Genomic DNA, 23,025 nt, shown 5'->3' on the forward strand with positions numbered 1-23,025 from the left:
TACCCCTGGTATAATAAAACCTTATTTAAAACCAATAGTTTCATCTGTATGTAAAATTACTATTTTCAGACACACAGTTCATTAAAAAATTCATACGTCCTTTTAAATGCCAACATAACAACATTAAACACAAGCAGATGTATGCCTTTATTAATCAGATGCCAAAACATTTAATTTCAGCATTTACTCTCCTCTCAGAGACTGAAGCAAAGCATGCTGGGAACTACAAATCTGCTGCAACTGATTCAGTTTGAGTTCTGCTGAACATTATTGAGTTCCCATAACTTTTTTCTGTGAAGTGCATTGAACTTTCAGTAATATTCGAGTGAAATTAACTCGTTTCATTTAATAATGTATGTATGCGATTTTGTATGTAAATTTCAATACATGTTTGTGTTTTTTTTAATGTGTGAACAGGACTTTTATTTTGGTTTAAGTGTGTGACATCATAACTATGCGCCATGCTCCTCCATCTGTGATTTGGCTGAAGAAAGGTTTGTGTTTGCATGCGTTTTAAGAGTTCAAATCGATACAAAGTCTTTTTTTATAGCGTTTGCAATAAATGTTAATAAATTAATTGTTACCGAATGCAACACAGTAATGCTTTATCTAACATGAATGAACGTTATTTCTGTGAGTAAAGCACACCCACACGTGAGTAACAGAAAAGATGCGTCTCATTTCGCGCCCCTATAGTGTTTATAGTAAACATGATTCGGTCTCTGGTAAACTGGAGCGGGAGAAACGGAGCTTTTCGAAACTCCGAGTCAATTGAATCAGTTGCTCTGCAATCGCTAAACGATTCCCTGTTTAGAGCCGTTAGAGTCATCGCGCGCGTGTCTTTTACTAAACAGTTGCAAATGTTTTCATGGAAGTGAATGTTAAATAACTACAAATCAGCAAATACTAAATATAATTCGTATTTAATTAAATGCCTATATATAATTCGTATTCTCTATTAGGCTACTCTTAAAATCATTTGAAGTCTTGTTTTAAGTGTTGCAAGTCAGGAAAGTTAGCGACTACTGCCTTCACGTGCTATCAGAAATGTTCCCACAAAATTAACCATGGTTTTATTAAAGTAAAAGTGGAGTAACCATGATCTGTTTTATTTTTTATTTTATTTTTTGGCTAATTGGTTACCATTTGTGTACGTTTTACCACAAATACCATGGTGAAAGGTTAGAGTAGCAAAACCATGGTTAATTTTCGTGGTTAAAGTGGTTTGTTGTTGGAATGAATAGCAATCATGGCAGATGCAATGTTCAATCTTGACTGTTTTGTGTGGAAACCGCATTAAAAGGCTAATGTATTGAGGATACATTAGTTCAGGGCTCTTCAACTCCATTCCTGCTGACTCCAAATTAAACACCCCCAAAATATGCTAATCACTATGTTCAGAATTAAGTTCTAGTCAATATCCAAGAGTTTTTTGAGTAATTTGTACCATCCCATTCGTTACCAACATTATCCAAGCTTTTTTTATACATTCACCATTCCATGTGCTTTTCTATTGCAAGCTGTTTTAACATTTAATCCTTTAAACTTATAGAATCTATTTTCATGATTCTAGTAGTCTTTTTTTTTTTTTTTTGCTACTAGTACTAGTTCTTATTTTGTTTAGACACTGGTAATTATCCCAACAGTGACTAGTAGAATCAAGACCGCTTCAGTTTTATTTTTAACACTGTGGACACAGATGAACACTGAGTAGTGTTGAAGTTAGTAATGTTCACTCTTGCACGCTGTTGTTTAACTAATATGTTGTAAATAGGGCTGGGTGAAATGGCCAAAATAAAATGATCATAAACTCTTGCCAAACAGGTGAACATTTCACAAATCTAAGGTAGAACATTCAAAACATTTTTGAATTATTTACACTTTTTCAGTAATTATTCCTAACAAAATGATTGTCTTAATAGAAAAAAAAAAAAGAAAAACCTTTTCTTAGAAATGCACATTTTACATTAGTAGAGGTTCGAGTTTGGATGCAGATATACATTTGTTCATTAACAAAAACATTAACATCTGTAAATAATTATATGGTAAAATGTAAATATTCTGACTGTTTTGAGTTTTATTGAAATTAACCATAGGTCATCCATAGTAGCATACATTAGATCATGATAACCACACACATACAGCACATCAACGCCATGGTCAAATCAATGTAACTATATGGTTTCTGTGGTATTTGTATAGAAAAACAGTAAGTACATTAAGTATAAATGCACAAACGCTATAGCTTAATCACAAAAAAATACTGTAATTATATTCTATTCTATTTAATGCATGTTTAAATTAGTGATATGAATATCCCACATTTCTGCCACAATACCATGGTGCAGTCAGTGTTACTACAGTAAATCCATGGTAAATGATGGGCATTTATGATTCGTTCCACTTTTGTCGCATAAACATTATTGAACATTTATCTAGTTTTATCAAGGACAATTATATCACGATAATTATCGTTATCGTTTAATTGCCCAGCCCTAAATATAAAAAACAAAAAGTCATACGGGGGATTCTTTGCATTTATTCCTTGAATTTTTAGGGGAATTTTAATACATTTTAGGCCTTTAGGGCGTTTTTTTATTTATTTTTTTTCCCTATTCTTCCATTAAATTCCGACCTTGTTGGCTTTTGTACAGATGCGTCAAACAGAAGTTTTCAGCCGTTAAATGTCAGTGTTAGGGATGAAATAGTTTGAACATTTCATATCACATTCATATTAAAGTGATCCAAATTATCATGATTATCAATATTATCATGGTTTTGTTAGAATGAGCTGAAAATGTTCGAAAAGAAATGATGCACTGAAACCATTTCAACAAGCTTTATATTTGAAAATCAACAAACAACTAATAAAATTAGCAGCTCTTATGCACTTTTTTTAAAGCAAGATTCTCTTCTGCGACATTTCCTTCCTCAAAATGACAGTCGTCAATAGCAACGCATTAGCCCATAACAGCGCACACCTGTCTCTTGTATCGCCGCGGACACGCTCTCTCGTTTCATTCAAATTGCGTCTCAGTTTTTTATTGTATTGAAGATGAAATCAGAGGACTTTAGTATCCATACTACTGTAATATTTTTGTAGTGATCATCTTGTCTGGACGATTGTTTTGTAAACTGTAAAAAATGGATTTATAAACGGGTAAGATTTTAAAACGCAATTCAATATTTCACATCCTCGTAATTATTTCTGTGGTCAAAAAAGTGTAATAAGTGTACAATGAATATACATTATCCCTTAAATGTCAGCACTAATAGTCTTGTTTAAACTTGTTCGCTCGTCTTGGCTCAAAGCCACTTGCTGCAAACTTTTTTTTGTGTGGAAGCTTCGCGTTAATTACAAGTGAGATAATAACACATTTTTTTACTCAAAACAATATTTTGTGTCCAATTATTTCCCCAACTTAGTCTCGATATTGAGGTCAAAGTTAGCATGCCTTGTCCGCCATGTCTTCTCTGCGTCTGGGTCGTGCTGGCTGGACAGGATTTACCGCGTGTTTGCAAAATCACCATAATGATAATAATATAGTTTAATGATAATTATAGTACATTTGGAAACGTTAATACTAACCGCCAGGACATTTTATCGTGGTTTATCGTGAAACCGGTTATCAGTTCATCCCTAGTCAGTGTTTTTTTTTTCTTTATATATCCTTGTGCCTTGCTTTACTCCTGGAGATATCTGGGGATGTGATGAAATCAGTTAGAAAACTCAAATGTGGGGCTTGAGCCCATCTTCACTCAGTGTGTTTAGAGACGGATGCCTTGATGTGTTTGAATTGTCCGTATATCTCATGGAAATCAAAGAGTCTGAGGTTCTTCCAGCCTTACAAAATGATCTCCCAATCATAAACATGACTCGAGAGGCCGTTCTTGTTCAGTTTCCAACTATGAAACTGGTATTTGCGGCACTTCTGATAGCACAGGAAGGCAGCATGAGATGCACCCAGCTAATTAGGATCTGTTTTTCTTTCTGTTCATTATTCTGATCTTAAACATGACAAATTGTCCAAACACGCAGGAAAACTCCTGGCTCAGCTGAGATCCACGTGACGTACTCGTAGAAAGATGGCGTTGGTGAAAGAGGAGAGTGAAGACGTGGTGATTGTGAAACACGAAGATCCTGTGGAGCAAACAGGTTGGTTATTTAATCCTTATTAAAATCCTGACCTCTACACAAATGAATGATATTTCTTTATGTCACATATCGATACATCTATACGACACTGTATTGTCTCATACTCCTTCCTGATACGGGTATTGATACAGCTGCTTCTGTTGCATTTCTGCAGCACGTGCTTAAGTTGAATATGTGATATATTAAAGAACTTGGAACAGGGTAAAGCCTAGACTGTGGTAGTGATCCGTATCATATCGTGAATTTGGTGAGATACTCCTCTCTGATGTGCTACAGCGTCCATTTTGCTGGCTTATATGTCTATCTTCAATTTCTTCAATGTTTTTACTGTTTAAAATATGTAAATCTATAATGTTGAATGAGGGCTGTGCGATTAATCAAAATTGTAACAAATTGAGATGTGATCATGTGCGGTTTCTAAACCACAGAAAGCTTGATTTATTTCCGCCAGATAGATCATGTTTTCCATTCCACTGCTTTACTTTCCCTCTGTTTCTCAATGAAAGCATGTGCTAGATGGCCATCATTAACTGTTGCAGTCTCGCTTTTCGGCGATCTTGTTTGTGACCTCAGTGTGCAATTTCAATGCGAGATGAATACAGGGCAGGATATAAAAAAAAAAAAATCAATATCCATTGGTAATATTCTGGATACAGGAGAGATAATGTATCATAGAGCCAGGTATTTTGCAAGACCTGTCAAATAATCATTGCGGCAAAGCAGAGTAGCGGTCGTTCAGGCAGAATGTGGTTTTGCGGTTAGAAACACGAGACGCAGGTCTAGAGATGCATTTTTAACTTATTTTACTACGAGCACGGTGTAGAGCGTTGTCTCGTGACGAGATGCTGCAAAAGACGCGAGACATGATCGTACAGGCATTTGCTAACTGAAAAACATACAAAAAGACTTAAAGGCATAACAAAATATCCAATGCAAAGATATGGTGCCCCCAAATATCGTCAATAAAGCCGCCTTTCAAAATGCTTCCTACACTTTCATGATACAAGTATCTGAGTAAGGAAATAGTTTAAAAATCGAATCGCAATATTAATCAAAACACTTATGTAGTATTTTATTTGTATTTTTTTCCGTATCGCACAGCCCTATGCTGAGTCTATATTTGGGCAGTGTTAGGCCCTGTTCACACGAACACGGGTCATTTCAAAACCGCAGCTTTGTCTATGTGGTTTGGCTGTTCGTCCACTCGCAAACGCAGAATCCGGTCACTGAAAACAAACTTTTTTGACAGCTCATGCCAGGGTGAAGATTTTTAGAAACTAGAAACTCCGGTTGCAGTGTTGTCGTGTAGACGGTGAAACCGGTGATTTTGGCTCGTGACATCAGAACCGGAACCGGTAATGACAATTTTTCCAGGCTTCTGATTGGCCAACATGGCTTTACGGTTAGGGTTGTATCGCCACCTGTTGGTTACCCAAGTCAGTTGAACCTCTAACCGGTTCCAGACAAACTAAAAGAGGTAAATGACATTTGTATGTATTCTAAATTAAAGACACAGGTTGTACTGAATGTCAGCTTGCTTATTTTGCCCAAGATAAGGATTCATTAAGTCCACATGTCATGCAAACAAGAAACTGCTTCTAACCACAGCTCGAGAGCTGTCTTTCAAACACACAACTTTGCGATGCTGTTTGCGAGGAAACACTGACTCGTTGAACTACGCTGTTAACGACGGAACTTGCGGAATAGTTGGCTAACGAAGCTTTTAGGAAACGCACCCCAGATTTCATTAATAATGTCTTAATGTCTTAAAATTTGTGTTCCAAAGATGAATAAAAGTCTTGCGAGTTTTGAACGACATGATGGTGAGTAAATGATGACAGAATTTAAATTTTTGGGTGAACTATCGATTTAATGCTTTTTAAAAGCATTAGAATGATCAGAATACGGACTTGCCTAATAGTTATGCACACACTGCATTTAAAGGTCATTATGAGTGTTAAAATTCCTCTCTGATATTGCATGTTTAAGGGATGTAACTGGACGTATTGTGCTGTAACTCAGACTCGAGTGATGTGGTTTTTCTTACAGATGCTCCAGTGTCTCATCCAGCCAAACTTCGTATCATTCTTCAGGAACATGACATTCGCAAACTGGACTTGCCTCATGGAATCCCTGGGAGTGTAAATGAACTCGAGCATATTGTGAGGAAGACATTTGGCCTCATTGGGAACTTCACTTTGCATTATAAGGATCCTGATTTCGGGGAGGAATATTTCTCCGTTACCTCAACAAGTGACATCAAGGACAAGGACACAATTAAGGTGATTCACATTGTTGAACCTCCTACACTTACTCTGACCTTTACCAATGTGGATAATTCCGTTAAAAGTGCATCAAAGACCTCAGTCCAAACCTCAGCATCCTCGGTCTATACTTCAGTGACCTCCGTCCGTCCTTCCAACAGCAGTTCCTCTCCTGGATCACAGGATACATCGACTCTTTCGTCACCTGAACACAAGACTCAGCGTTCACAGCGTTGGCCTACTGAATTCCCAGTACCTCGCTTTGCATATGATACAGAACTTGTGCTTGCTTCGGGAGATGAAGCTTTCAAGAAGGACGGATTTCAACTCAACTTCACCTCAATCCTTCCAGACATCCTGGAGAAACTGGCCGAAACCATCTTTCAGTATGTGGCTTATCCAACAAGCGCACAATTGTCGGATGTCATCGAGGCGCTGATTCAGAAACATCCTTGCCTTAGAGAACCTGGCTCATATAATGGATGCTACCAATGGCGACAAAGACTAAAATATAAAATGGGCAACTATAGATCGAAACTGAGAGGTCTTGGATGCCCTGAGCTCGACGTGAACTCTCTCAAAAAGAAGCGAGCGCATGAAAAAGCACCGGCGAAGAATATCAAGAAGCCAAGAAAGGCGGAGGTGAACTTTTTGCCCCCTCACCCACAAGGAGAAACTGAAGAAAGCTTGGAACGTGAACGAGTGACGCTCCTTAATGACGTAAAGATGAGGAGCAACTATCAGATCATCTGTGAGAAAATGGCAAAGACGTTCTCCTTTCGCAGGCAGGAAGTTGTCAGTCACGCACTATCAGTCACTGATTTAAAAAACAGATGGCCTGCTCTTTTTTGTGCAGATCAGGTAAATATGTTTTTTAATAACATTGTTCACAATATGTGCTATATTAAAGTCAATTTTCTACATTAACAGATTGTGCCTTTTTTATTTGTGCCGTTTTCTGCAGATAAACAAAGAATTCACAAGGATCACTACTGTCAACCTGGAGGAAACTTTCATTGCAAAACTGGACCAATACTTCCCAAAAACAATATCCTTGGTGTTGACAAGAAGAGGGCCTGCAACAATGAGTATTCAGCGTATAAGGAACATGCTGCTAGAGGTATGACTGTATCAGTGAATGAGATATTTATATAGTGCTTTACTGTGTACTACTGTACACTCGGCTGTAGGTGAAGAGGAGAGAGAGTGAATATATGAAGTGTAAGAATAATGTCAAGTCACTATTTACCGAGTCTTTATTTATAGAGTGCTTTATACAATACAGATTGTTTCAAAGCAGCTTCACAGTAATAAACAGGAAAATAACAGAATCAGACTTCATCAAATATGAGACGACTTCAAATTCTGCCAAAAAGCAGCTCTACAGAAGACAATAGTGTCATTATTCAGCTCAAGTCATAAATATATAACATGGCTACAAATATAAACTTAAAGTAGGTGATGTTGGGTTAGACGGGTGGTGCTGTGTTGGGTCAAGTCGGCGCGATCACTTGCATTTTTTCCTGATAACGGTGGAAACAAAAATACACAAAAAATACTCTGTCATTTTTGGTCATACAGGTAAGAGTAACCTCTGTATCATCAAACTGTAAAGGGTCTACTTTTATTTGTGTAAATTCACAATAGCAAGAAAAAGTTGTGCCTTTGTAAAATAAAGAAAACGAACAGAATGCGCTTTCTGCCGTCTCGGTCTCTGTGAACTGCTATTCACATGCTATTCTCTTAACACTGGCTGGCATGGTTGGGAGTGCTTCGGCACTGTGGCAGTACGGAAAAACGTAAGCTGCGTGACTGGCTGGAGGAGGGAAATCAATTATCTGGAAGTGAGGAAATGAGTATATAAGGTATAGGTTGTAGCCTTAAGTTAAGTTGTAGGAGAGGAAGTAGGGGGAAAAGGAACGGGTTACCTGAGATGAACGCATGAGTGTGAGCGCTGAGCGTGAGAGCCTGAGTTGCCGTGGCGATTGACACTGCGTGTGAGCGTGAGTTGCCGTGGCGATTGAGACTGAGTGTGAGCGTGAGTTGCCGTGGCGATTGACACTGAGTGTGAGTGTGAGTTGCCGTTGCAATTGACACTGAGTGTGCGCGTGAGTTGCCGTGGAGATTGACACTGCGTGTGAGTGTGAGTTGCCGTGGCAATTGACACTGAGTGTGCGCGTGAGTTGCCGTGGAGATTGACACTGCGTGTGAGCGTGAGTTGCGGTGGTGATTGACACTGTGTGTGAGCGTGAGTTGCCGTGGTGATTGACACTGAGTGAGCGCATGAGTTGCCGTGGAGATTGACACTGAGTGTGAGTTGCCGTGGCAATTGACACTGAGTGTGCGCGTGAGTTGCCGTGGAGATTGACACTGCGTGTGAGTGTGAGTTGCCGTGGCGATTGACACTGAGTGTGAGTGTGAGTTGCCGTGGCGATTGACACTGAGTGTGAGCGTGAGTTGCCGTGGCTATTGACACTGAGTGTGAGCGTGAGTTGCCGTGGCGATTGACACTGAGTGTGAGTGTGAGTTGCCGTGGCGATTGACACTGAGTGAGCGCATGAGTTGCCGTGGAGATTGACACTGAGTGTGAGCGTGAGTTGCCGTGGCTATTGACACTGAGTGAGAGCGTGAGTTGCCGTGGCGATTGACACTGAGTGAGAGCGTGAGTTGCCGTGGCGATTGACACTGAGTGTGAGCGTGAGTTGCCGTGGCGATTGACACTGAGTGTGAGCGTGAGTTGCCGTGGCGATTGACACTGAGTGAGCGCATGAGTTGCCGTGGAGATTGACACTGAGTGTGAGCGTGAGTTGCCGTGGCTATTGACACTGAGTGAGAGCGTGAGTTGCCGTGGCGATTGACACTGAGTGAGAGCGTGAGTTGCCGTGGAGATTGACACTGAGTGTGAGCGTGAGTTGCCGTGGCTATTGACACTGAGTGAGAGCGTGAGTTGCCGTGGCGATTGACACTGAGTGAGAGCGTGAGTTGCCGTGGCGATTGACACTGAGTGTGAGCGTGAGTTGCCGTGGCTATTGACACTGAGTGAGAGCGTGAGTTGCCGTGGCGATTGACACTGAGTGTGTGCGTGAGTTGCCGTGGAGATTGATACTGAGTGTGAGCGTGAGTTGCCGTGGCTATTGACCCTGCTTGTGAGCGCAAGTTGCCATGGCGATTGACACTGAGTGTGTGCTGCACCTCTGGACACCGGCTGCACAGCGAAGCTTGTCTTTTTTGCTGACGAGTGTGAGCAAGTTCTCCAGAGATACTTCTACATCAGCACCAACTTTCACATGTTATTTAGTTTTTCTTTCTTTATTGTTGAACCAAAACAAAAAATGGTGGAAAGACTGTATTTTGAACTTGAGCCAAAGTATTTTATTTTTTGTGTCAGTCAGACAAAAACTGAGGTTTTGTCTGATTTCTGTGAAAATAATGAAAATACAACTGTGAAACTGAACTTTCGTTGTGTGATTCTGATTCACTGGTTTTGTTTGTAACCAGTGGCTTAAAGAGCTACTCTGGGTATAAAACTTTATTATACAAGATTAAGCTTGTCTGGCGCCCGAACTAAGTCTATCAGTTTAATTTGTGTGTTTTTTTATATATATATCTTTTTAATTTGCTGATTTAAATTCTATTTGGGGCCTGCCACCGTTACAACACAGCTTATTTTTTTTTCTTCAGTCGAGATGCTTTGATTCGCTATATACAGAATATCATCTGTCACTAGTTAAACCGTTCAGTGAACACAATTTAAACACAATAGATTTTAATGTGCAAAAAATGGCAAACGAATTATAGGTATTTTACACAAACTAAACGAAGCATACAAAAACGGCAACAAAATTCAAAATGATTTAAATTGAATAAGATTAAATAGGCTACACCAAATATGCCTTCTCCATGGTTTTACCGTGGCAGACAGTGGTTAGAACAAAAAACTAGTTTAAATATCAAGGTTTCTGGCCAGAAATACTAACATGTTCACCTTTTATGGCTTTAATAAGCTGCGAAGTGCAATAACGCCACCCGCTGTGCTGAACACACGTTCAGATGGAGCACTGGTAGCACATATACACAAATATTTACGTGCAATGTTGGCAATGAGAGGGAACCGTTAGCTTTTGTGGGTTTTCTTCTCCATCAATTTCCTGTAGGTACAAGGACATCTCTGCTTCATCTTTTTCATCAGCGGTGAGCATGGCTGCTGTAGCTGCTCTATTCCCAAGAAGGCTGCCCAGTGAACCCTTTTTCTTCTGGGGCGCTGCGCCAGCACCCGATTCCTCTTTCTCTCACTTGTGCGGGACCGGGTGTCGGACTTCTTGCTGCTGCCGCTGCCATCTCTTCTACCAGTTCAGTTTTTGTGGCACTTAGCTCGGGTGGCTTCATGTGGTGATTCCTGTATCTTGGGTCAAGCAAGCATCCTCTGCGTGGAATCATGGCCATATTGGCCTTCCGTCTGCTCCTAGATGACGTGCTTCAGGTCGGCTGTGAGTTTGGCATGCTCCTCCAGCACACCTTCCAGGAAGTGAGGTAACAGTAACACAGTTTTCTCCAGAGAGAATATCTGTAAACTCTACTGGCTTCAACCCGCTGTTAACCGCTTCCAGAACACTGATGTTCTGCCATGTAAGCTGTGGGAGAGGGCGACGGCTTTTGTCCTGGGCAAACACCCGTTTGATGGCTTGCACCTGCTCCTGGATTCTCTCCACCATTTGCTGTTTGAAACGCCATCGTCCTATCAGGAAAACATATTCAGCTAACTTTTAAGAGATTATAGAAGTTATTCAGCCAACTTCTAAATAACTATACCGTACAGGCTATTTACAAAGCACACATTTACGCTTCTCTAACCACGGCTGACAAAAAAGGTACAAAGTCTCCAATGTGGTGATAACACAATGTCAAATCAGCTTAACATATAAGCTTAGTTATGCAAAATCCGTGTATCATTCGCTCAATTACTTTTCAATTAAGAATCCACAAATCGGAAAATGGAAAAACAACTCAATTCATTATTGCTTTACAAAACCAAATAAAATAAATAAATAAATAACGACTTGATATACGTAATTTTGTTTCTATGCACAAATAAAAAAATGATTGAAAAATGAAAAATATCAAAATCAAATTCTAATTTTTATTCCCCATTTTTAATTTGTGTATAGAAACGAAAATATGAATATCAAATCGCTATTTGTTTTTTCGTTTTGGTTTTGTAAAGAAATTATGAAATATGTTGTTGTTTTTCCGATTTTGGATTCTTATTTTAAAATGAATTGAACGAATGATACATGGATTCTGCAAGTCATTTATGTTTGTCTGCTCGCACGCTTGCACCAGTATAGGCTAATAGACAATTGTGTCATTTAAATAGCTTCATTTGCGGAGCTATCTAGTTGGTCTATATGCACATTTATGGCTTTACATGTAGGAATACTTATTCAATTATTGCCATTAGGTAATAGGTATTGGCCCACACTTTTAAAAATTACTGTGATCAAGGAGTGCTGAGGGAGTTTCATCTTCTCTTGTGCTTTGCGAAACTTGCGTCTCCTCCACCAGCTGTGGGAGAAAGCAGTGTTGACTCCCCGGCAAACACAGAATGCCCGATCAGTGCTGGCCTTCTACTGCTTCTATAGCAATGTACAGGTGACCAAAACAACTTACCCACGGCCATTTTAATTATCTGATGGCCGCAACAATATTGGCCCCATTATCAGTAGTTATGCAGGAAATCTTTCTTTCTTCTATTTTCCAGTCATGTATACTCTCCCGCCATTCACGGCACCAGAATTGTTTCTCTGCCGGTGCTAGGCCTATATGTGGGGGTGCTAAGAAAATAATCGAAATTCATGACGTCAGAGTTACTTTATAAAGAAATTGTGTTTTGTTTTTTTTGTTTTTTATAAAAGCAGCTATGGTACACACAACATTCAACAGAAGTGTAGTTTTAAATGATATTTGACCAAAGAATAGGCATATTCAACAAAATATGTATAAGCTTAACCACAAGACAACAACTAAAACCTTTTACATGCAAAGGTGAAAGACTTGAGCTCTGGACATCACCCATGCGCTCAGCATTAACAACACAATACATATGTTTGCATAATCAGAACTCTGCATACTTTACTCTAAAATTAAAACATTAAAACGAACATCACATCACAACCTTAGTAGAGTTCTCAACGGGTCGGGTCGGCCCGACAAACCCGACGGGACCCGCGGGTTCGGGCCGGGTTCGGGTCGAAAATATAATCAAATGACTCGGGTCGGGTCGGACCTCGGGCTTAATCTTTTCCGCTCAGTAAAAAAAAACAAAAAAAAAACATTTATTAATCATCGCTGCTGGTCACCGTAAAGAAAGTCTGGCTGCTGCGTGTAACGTGCATCATGGAGAGGGGCGGGTGCAGACCTGATGCCGCTGCGTGCACGCCTTTAGCCTGGAGAAGAAGATGGAGTTGGTGAGAAGTAAACTTGCCGCAGGTGAATTCACCGTCGCTACTACAGCCTATTTATATATTTAAAGTTTATTGTTTCAGTTGTTTGTATTGTTTGTATTGTTAAAAGGCGTGAACATTAAAGGTTGATTTGAATTCCCATCTGCTGGTCATGATAATACGTGTATGAGAGAAAAAAAAAAATCCGTCGGGCCGCGGGCCGGGTTCGGGCAGATAATTCATGTTTATGTGTCGGGTTACATCGGGTCCGGGCTTTAAAAGCCACGGGTCGGGTCGGGTTGTAATTTTCAGGCCCGTTGAGAACTCTAAACCTTAGTGACTATGTAATGGATTACATGTAGCCTACAGAAGGACGATACGTATGTTTCCGTGGTTTAGCGCAAATTAGTCTGTGATCTTCTGAACATCCAGGGCCTTGGTTCTCTCTGCGTGTATGGACAGGCAAGCAAGGTTGCTGAGTTGAGGGTTTGCGATTCTGTTTCTCAGGTAGGTTTTTACATGCCGCCTGCAGGAAAAACTGTGCTGACATGACGCAGAGGTTACTGGTACTGTGACCGCTATGCATAAAAGTTTATAAATGTCCGCGAAGGAGTCTTTGTAAGGTTTAAGCATGGATAGGGACTCCAGTGCACTGCTAACTGTGTCCCCCTTTACTTTTTTTCTTTCCAAAAGGAGGCTAGGCTATGCAAGCACTGTCACAAACCGCTAATTTATAGTTTCCATTTTCTTTTTGAACACTATGAACACAATGCTTTCTTTAGTCAAAACCTCTATAAGCAACAGCAAAAAAAAACATTTAGGCTCTGTATTTCTTACCTCCCTAGTTTTTGGGCTTTTGTGCCAGTCCTGGAAACCACGTTACACTTTGTGCAGGAAACTGGTGTTTTATTGTGGGACCTCACACACCTTTTTCGTCCCCGAGTGCAGTCTTCTTGTATATGTGCAGGCATGCACATTTGTGAAGGCTGTTGTGGAGTTGTGTCTGGTTGGGCTGCTTCAAGAAGCTTCTTCATGAGCTTCTCCCGGACTGCTTTCTGGGTCAGTGGCAGCAAACACTTGGCCTTCATTTGCTCCTTATGCAGGATGAATGCATTCACAATGGCAATGTCCAAGAGATGCTGAAACAGCTTCTCGTACCACTTCCGGGTCTTATGTAGCACATTATAGAAACCCGATCAGTGCATCAGACTAATCTTCTCCTCCCATGTACTTGTTGTACTCAAGCACAGACACAGAAATGTGTATGTTCTTCCTCGTCCACCTTCACTCACTTGTTGACAGTGTCTCCTTCATATGCCGTGTTCATTGAGGAACACATGACCACCTCCCGTGTGTCTGGCCATCTTTCCTTAGCCATCTGATGGTTCCCCTTTCAGCTTTTTTGGGCATGTCATTTTTCTCTTGTCTTTGGAAAGCCCTTCCTGCTTGTTCGGATCGTGCCACATGCACCCGTCTGAAGCCCTGCTAGGTCTTTGAAAAGATCTGGACTTGTGTAAAAATTGTCCACATACAGTTTGTATCAAGTGCCTTGCAGGGGAAAGTCTAACAGGGACATGACAGAGTCAAAACAGAGCCCTTTGTCGCTGTGTGTGGCACTTTTCCCCTCATACACAGAGAAATTACATGTGTATCCGGTATGCGAGTCAGCCAGAACAAAAAGCTTAAATCCCCACCCAGTGGGCTTGGCCTTCATGTATTGCTTGAGCCCAATGTGGGCTTTGGTTGCAACCATCCTCTCATCAATCGAAAGATGGTGATTTGGTTGGTAAATTGTCTTGCAGACAGTGATGAGGTCTGTGTAGAGAGGCTTTATTTTGTATGGGGGGGGTCGTATTCTTCAGTTCCCTTTTTCTGCTGGTTTTCTTCGTCCCCCTTTAGATCGCAAAAATGCAGGGTCCATGAAATGGACAAAAATCGATCCTGTGACCCAATCTTAACCCAGCTTTTTGGACCAGTAATCACTCAGTTCTTTGACTTTCACGAGGCCCATGTAAATGGTCAGAGACAAGTAACTGTTAAATTCATCCAAGGTGAGAGTTTGCCATTTGTACTTCTTCCCAGAGTTGGACAATTTTTCTGCGTGTGCATTTGTATTTGCTATGAGCCCCAAGACCACACTTTTGCGGGAAAACAACTGAAATAACTGGATTGGAGAATACAGCTCATCAGTAATGAGCTGTGGTCCAGGAGGCTGTTAGGTGCAAAGCTGGGCATTGGTGGTGCCTCATCTTCGTCAGAAAGATTGTGCCACATGTCCATTTGTTCTTCTGAACGGACAGCAGATCTTTTTTTTTTTTTTGCTTTTCTTAGTTTGGAGGCATGTCTTCTGGTGGGACTTTAAACCCACACGGCTCCTGGTTGCCCTGGCACCTGAGGATAGGCTCTGTGGGGGAGGAGGAGACTCTGATGGTGGTCCTGCTGATGCCTTTGAACCGCGGGAGGCTTGGGGCTTTATCTTTTTTCTGACACATCGAGGCTGCTGTTTCTCATCAGAGGACTCTCTAAAAAGTTATCAATGAAAAAATCAGTAACTGTCTCTGAAACATTATCAATAAAAATCAGTAATACTCTCTAAAATGTAATCAATAAAAATAATCTGTAACAGTCTCTAAAAAGTAAGCAATGAAAAAATATCAGTAATACTCTCTGGAAAAGTTATTGCTGAATACTATCAGTAAACTTTGTAATCAGTCAAAAAGTTATCACCGAAAACTTACTAAACTGTAAAAATGTTCTAGTTTTGTAATAAACTTTGTAATAAATCTATCTACTTGATTTGACAAAATAAAGGTAATTATTACTTACTTTTAGGGAGTTTGTAGGGAGCCAGCACTGCTCTCAGGGTCTGATTCACGGTCCTCTTCTTGATCATCCTGGTCTAGATCTAGATTTTCCAAAACTTGTACCAAGGTAAACCTCTTCTGAATAGCCATGTTCTGACTGAATACAATATTGCTACTAATGAATGACCATTGCTTGTCCACTGAGTGGCAGTGCGCTCCCACTGGATTGCGTCCCCTCTGTATGTTCTTCGGGGCAAAATGTATAAACGCGCCGCGACTCGCGTCTCTATGCACGGTGTGATTGGCTTGCCCCATCGTTGTTTTCATCTCAACTCCAACATCCATTGGTTCTCAACCTTTTTCAAGATCAAAGAGCAGCACGTCTGCGCACACCACCCGATTAGTTCGTCATCTTGCCCACATATTGAGATGGGTCTGACTTTGCTAGGCCTAACTTGTAACATACATTTTAACATACATTTTGCAATGACGTTGGAAAACAATCATGGACTTTTCCGGTAACATTGGATAACACGATTGCATCCCGGAAAGATGAGAGACATGTCTTTAGCCAAGTAGCATGTAACATCACTCCGTGAGGAATATCTCGTGATCGACGCAATGGATTATGTTGATTTTTGTCTCTTTTCAATCGTGAGAGTCTGCTGTATGCAAATAAGGATGTGCCATTTTCAACAATCGGAGCATGTTTCTTAAAGTTACAAGCGTAAACGCCACTTTAAAGTGTAAGGGTCAAACAGGTCAATTAAGCTCAAAGGGAATTATTAATGAATCTATAGGGAATCTTGAAAGAATCACAGCAAGCCTAGTGTGTAGGGTCACAGGGGTCTATATACTGTGGCAAGGAGTCTAATATTTTTTTACTGATATTAGACAGTAATATTAAGTACAATAACCTCAAAATAATTACATCTAAGTCCTGACCTCTGGTTAACAGAACATTACTGTAAATTGCAGAAACGCCTATATCAGTTGTTTGTTGAATGACACATTTGTTGTTCTTTCTGTCACCAGGAGGTCAGAAATACATTCAAATGATGATTTATTTATTTTTTATTTTTATTTTAATTTATTTGATTTTAATTTAACCGGGTAATTGGTACAGTCATAAACCTCATCTTTCTTTTTTCAGCTTGATGTATTTATTAAAGCGAGACACTACAGGTGAATAGGGTAAAATGTTTAACTAGCAGATATCACCATGAAACTTTCCCAGTTGATTACCTACATTAAGATGAGAAAAAAAATGTATTACAAGTTTTCAGTAATTTAATGTTTAAATATTCAAATTAGGCAATATCTAATTAAATATGCACTAATTTGCATATATTAAAAAAAAGAAAACGAAATCTGGGAATTGGATAAAGCCAGGTTAAAAATTATTTTTTCATTGTGTTCACATATTAGATGGGAAAAAATTACAGATGGATTTATTGATATCTACTTTTATGGATTATCCTGTAAATTAGAATGTACTGTCAAAAATTTTCCCCAAGTTTTTTGGAATAAAATGTTATATAAATCAGGCTAGGAATAATATATTTACAAATCCCTCTGTAAATGTCTTCATAATATAACTAGGTACAAGACTGGAAAGTTTGGTGTATATAGAGGTGCTACTGAAGTGGAGATTTCGGACTTGGAGAATGAGAGAAAAGTCATTTTGAGAAAACAGGCTTTAAAGATTTATCATCAGCCAATGATTGCCGCGATTGGTTGCTGATAAAAAGGAAATTACCATATTTGGATCTGACAGTATTGTACAGGAGAGAGAGAGCTTTTCAGCGGTGCATGTGATGACAGGGAGCAGACTGCGATCGCAGAGCAGCGGGAGGATTAAGAACGCCAACTTTTGTTGAATTTATGAGAAATCTATAGACGCAAACAGACAAAGTGTAGTAAAATAAAGACCTAAATGTGTATTTCTGACTTTTTTTCACCACAAGTCTGAAAGACATGTTATTGAAGACAAATATCCAAAAATCTCAAAATTGACCAGTAAAAAAACAAAACAATGTTTTTGCCTGCCTTAAAAACCCATCCTCATGGATAAGTTTTTTCTCATTTCCTCATTTTTTTTCTTTACAGGATTATTCTTTGGAAAGAAGGAGAGAGGCTGTTATCCGTTCCATAATGGTGCATCTCAGAGAAAAGGAAGATGATCTCTTTAAAGAGCGCTTGGTAAGACACACTGTACTTTGTGTCAGTCTGATTTTTAAATATATTAACTTAAAACACTGACATTGATTCTGATCTACTTAGGGTGATGGGGATAATACCAATGAAAGGATGAAGATTATTATAACTAGAGGAGCCACAACGTCTGACCCAACCAACGCAAGGATTGTGATCGAGGGAACAGAGCTCCAGGAAGACCTGGACGTTCCCCGGGCCTGTGCATTGCTAATGGGGCTGATATACGCACTCAACCTCAGCTACCCAAAAGAACTGAAAAATACTTTTGAGGCATTTCAAAAGATTCTCCTTGAGCTGGATGACCTGAAACCTAGCCTGAAGGTTATGTCTCTAAAAAACAAACTGCTGTACTAAAACACTGTAGAGTTAGGCTGCTGTCATCAAATACAAATGTTGGACTGTGCTGCAAATGTAAAAGTTTTCTTGTGCATTACATTAATAAAATAAATGCAGTTTAAAACAAAAGCCCAAGCAAAACTATAAAAAAAAAAAACTACTTTAGTTTTAGTAAGGTGGATTATATAAACTGGCAATTGAGTGTATATTGTTCAAATCCAATTCTGTTTCTCTTCTCTTTTTTTTCCCTTTTTTTTTTCCTTTTTTGGAAATAAAACTACATATCTACTTACAAAGCAGCTTGGAAACAATTATTTTATTTTCTTTAATATGTCTATTTTCTAAGGTAAAACACTGGATTCAGTTCAGTCCTCCTTTGAACATGCTGTGTTTCATTTTGTTTAAGGAAAAATGCCTGGTAATTGCCTGCAAATTGCTAAGGCTGCGTTCACATTGTCAGTCAGTCGGATTTTTTGTGTATCCAGAATTGAATTGGAATTTGATCTAAAATGATTGACATCCACATTGTGTATCGCAACTGTTCAGATCCGATTTGTTTGTCCATGCTGCTCTTTCGTTCTCCGGGAATATCTGCTTTGACTTCTGGCAATGACGTTGCGTTGATAGGCGTACACCAAAAAACAACAACAGCAGCAACCGCAACATGGAGGGGTTTTGCAATACAGATGTTGTCCTATTTACAACACCACAGCGTAGCTGATGCTCTGGACTACTGCGTCTACGAGGCAGTGGCAGAACCGCAGGAGGCTGGTATGAACAAAACCGGTTCACACTAGCTAAATCTGATTTCAATTGGACATGCTCATAAATCAGATTTGGACTGACCGTCTGAACATAGACAAAGATGTGCATGATTATCAAACTATTTAGAAAACAAGTTGACTGGTTTTATAATAAACGGGTTATAAAACTGGAATTGGAATAAAACATTTATTTGCTCTTATTGAAGTGAAATAAGTTACTAATACCAATCATACTAATGAGTTACTAATGAGAGAATGAATAAGTTACTAATCATGCTGCTATGCCACCCTTGCCTTGACTGGCCATTTGCAGATCTGTGGAAGAGCCGCATCTAAAAATTACAAATGCACTACAGTAATAACATTTATAAGTTTTGTAATCCAGTTTAAACACATTGGGTGGTTGCACCAATGAGGATTAAATTAAGATAATTAGGTTAAGAGCTAATCAAGGATTTGTTGATCTGGGTTGTATTGTTGCAATACGTAATTGTAAACCCACAATAACAAATAAGAATTCTAACCTGTGATTAAAACCTCTATTTATATGATTCACCATTTTATTAAACAGCAACAATGTTAAGGGGGATGTCTACTGCTATTTCATGCATTCTGACTTATTTACACTGTTAAAGAGTTGGATTCTCATGCTAAACATGGCCAAAGTTGCAAAATAAATATTTCTGTGCCAAATACCCTCCAGGATTTGTCGAAGTTGTGAAAAGTTGTTGTTGTTTTTCTCTAGTATGGCCCTGTATGACGTCATAAAGGGAGGGATTCCTTGTATGGACAATTCTCCTGGAAGAGCGCATACACACGAGCGCAAGAGCAACGCCCATCAACGTGCTTCGTTCGGGTCGCTGTCGCCGTTGGCTGCGCTGTCATTTTCTTTTTAGACCATGAAATCAGTGTGTTTTTGGTTGTGAGGGAAAGATAACCTTGTTCAGCTTCCCAAAGAATTCAGCGTTAGGGGAACAGTGGATGCAGTTAGTTTTTAGGGGCAGCAACGGAGTTGTGCAAGTGTGTTTCTTTCTTCTCTGTTTTTCGGTGACAAATGTTTTATAAACAAGGCCCAGTTCAACGCTGGATTTGCAGATCGTTTGAAACTGAAAGATGGAACGTTTTCAGCGATAAAATATCCTGGTTATGAGTTGGTTTTGAGTTGAGTTGGTTTATGAGCAGGCGGTAAGTAACATCAACACGAACGTATATGTATCAAAAGTTATCCAGGGATAATGCGATGATGTATTGTGTGTGACTCCGCTCACGGCATGCCTGTAGGATCTCGGCTGTTTTCGGAAAGAAATAGTGCCCTTTAATATTCAATTTCCTTCTTTATTGATCACCAGAAACTCTCTCTTACATTAGTAAACTTGTAAAATGTCAGCTGTCTATATAAACTGCTTTGTAGAGAGACTGTTAGAAAAAAGGGCTGATCAAGGAGACAATGAAAACATTGCGGCAACACATACAGATTTCATATGCCTGGAAATATATCTATATATATATAGTATAAATTAATGGAGTAATAATATTGGAACAGGATATTGTATTTGCTAACGCTTATGGAGAAACCCAGAAAATTGAATCTTGCCAGTAAAACTGGTGTTCAAGCGCGTGAAACATGAGGGCTTCTCCCTCTTATGTAAGGCAGTGCTTAGATGTCATTCATTCAGAATCTAGACTAAAGCAACTTGATATTGCAAGATCCAATACTAGGTGACACAGAAGCATACGCAACTTAGGGAACCAAGGTTACGTGAGTATCTGGAGGCATTCCCTTTCGATTCGTTTCACTTTGACTTTGCATTTGCTTATGGGGAGCGTATAAAATCCCACTGTGTTACAGCGAGGGATCCTGGCTTGACTAAGTATGTCAAGTTTCACACATAGAAGCTGTGTCTCAATTCAGGGGATGCATCCTTTGGGCCGTGACCTAAGGATAGTCGACTGCGTCATCACGGCGCAACAAAGGCTGTCCCAATTCGAAGGTGCTTCGAAGGCTCCTTAAAAATGCAACCTGCAAATGCGTCCTTCTTTTCCCGTGAATGCAGGATACATCGATCCTTCGCAGCCTTGCCTACCCCAGAATTCACTGCGCGCCGGAGACGAAATTGCCAGATTACACTTTTAAATGTAAGTATTGGGTTTCAATTTAATTAAGTAATCAGATGTATCTAATGATACAAATGAAAGAAAAAAATACAATAAAGGTTCAAATGTTGACTTATATGTTACCAGTATGTGATTTGATATAGGTTAGTTTATACTCTTTAGACTTTACTATGCACTTAAATTGACCATGGTGAAAATTTTTAGACATTCTAGAACATTTCAGCCCTGTTTTGTTTTTAGGCAGTTATAACTTTAATATAACAGTTATAACTACTTATACTTTTATATATACTTATATACACTCACCTAAAGGATTATTAGGAACACCATACTAATACTGTGTTTGACCCCCTTTCGCCTTCAGAACTGCCTTAATTCTACGTGGCATTGATTCAACAAGGTGCTGAAAGCATTCTTTAGAAATGTTGGCCCATATTGATAGGATAGCATCTTGCAGTTGATGGAGATTTGTGGGATGCACATCCAGGGCACGAAGCTCCCGTTCCACCACATCCCAAAGATGCTCTATTGGGTTGAGATCTGGTGACTGTGGGGGCCATTTTAGTACAGTGAACTCATTGTCATGTTCAAGAAACCAATTTGAAATGATTCGAGCTTTGTGACATGGTGCATTATCCTGCTGGAAGTAGCCATCAGAGGATGGGTACATGGTGGTCATAAAGGGATGGACATGGTCAGAAACAATGCTCAGGTAGGCCGTGGCATTTAAACGATGCCCAGTTGGCACTAAGGGGCCTAAAGTGTGCCAAGAAAACATCCCCCACACCGTTACACCACCACCACCAGCCTGCACAGTGGTAAACATTCTGTTTACGCCAAATTCTGACTCTACCATCTGAATGTCTCAACAGAAATCGAGACTCATCAGACCAGGCAACATTTTTCCAGTCTTCAACTGTCCAATTTTGGTGAGCTCATGCAAATTGTAGCCTCTTTTTCCTATTTGTAGTGGAGATGAGTGGTACCCGGTGGGGTCTTCTGCTGTTGTAGCCCATCCGCCTCAAGGTTGTGCGTGTTGTGGCTTCACAAATGCTTTGCTACATACCTCGGTTGTAACGAGTGGTTATTTCAGTCAAAGTTGCTCTTCTATCAGCTTGAATCAGTCGGACCATTCTCCTCTGACCTCTAGCATCAACAAGGCATTTTCGCCCACAGGACTGCCGCATACTGGATGTTTTTCCCTTTTCACACCATTCTTTGTAAACCTTAGAAATGGTTGTGTGTGAAAATCCCAGTAACTGAGCAGATTGTGAAATACTCAGACCGGCCCATCTGGCACCAACAATCATGCCACGCTCAAAATTGCTTAAATCACCTTTCTTGCCCATTCTGACATTCAGTTTGGAGTTCAGGAGATTGTCTTGACCAGGACCACACCCCTAAATGCATTGAAGCAACTGCCATATGATTGGTTGATTAGATAATTGCATTAATGAGAAATTGAACAGGTGTTCCTAATAATCCTTTAGGTGAGTGTATATATATATCATATATAAAGTTTTATTTATAAAGTCCAGTACAAATTTTTCTGCAGCTCGTCACAACAGCTGTCACAGTTACTAGGCGACAAATCCAGACCGTCCCATTGGACAACTTCCGGGACACAGCTAGCAACAACTTGTTAATGTGACAATACATTTTGTTAGTTTCATTTCCATTCAAGTCTACAGAAAAATGTTTCCTTGCAATCTGTTATATGTATACTGTTAATTTAAACCTTTATTTTGTTTTTCTTATCTTAAACGTAATGTATCTTTTAAATAGTTGTAAAAAAAAGTACAGTAAGAAAAAAAATTATAGAACAATTTATTTTGTATCATTTACAAAAATAAATGCACAGATTAATTTATTCATTACATTTACAAGTTATAACTTGCATTAGAAAAATAAACAATGCACTTAAGTAAT

The 23,025-nt window shown here is 39.5% G+C and overlaps 1 protein-coding gene across 1 annotated transcript; it reads left to right on the forward strand.

Annotated features, from left to right (window-relative positions):
- The first annotated feature begins 429 nt into the window (after positions 1–429).
- Positions 430–18,510, forward strand: LOC311298313 (uncharacterized protein). Its single transcript, XM_084421124.1, has 6 exons — positions 430–494; positions 4,040–4,156; positions 6,206–7,281; positions 7,385–7,540; positions 17,774–17,866; positions 17,948–18,510. Exons 2-6 carry the CDS (start codon positions 4,087–4,089, stop codon positions 18,233–18,235), a joined length of 1,683 nt encoding a protein of 560 aa, XP_084277250.1. The 5' UTR covers positions 430–494; positions 4,040–4,086; the 3' UTR covers positions 18,236–18,510.
- Positions 18,511–23,025: the final 4,515 nt, after the last annotated feature.

This window comes from Rutilus rutilus (assembly GCF_951802725.1).
Source record: "Rutilus rutilus genome assembly, chromosome: 10".
NCBI classification, from domain to species: Eukaryota; Metazoa; Chordata; class Actinopteri; order Cypriniformes; family Leuciscidae; genus Rutilus; species Rutilus rutilus.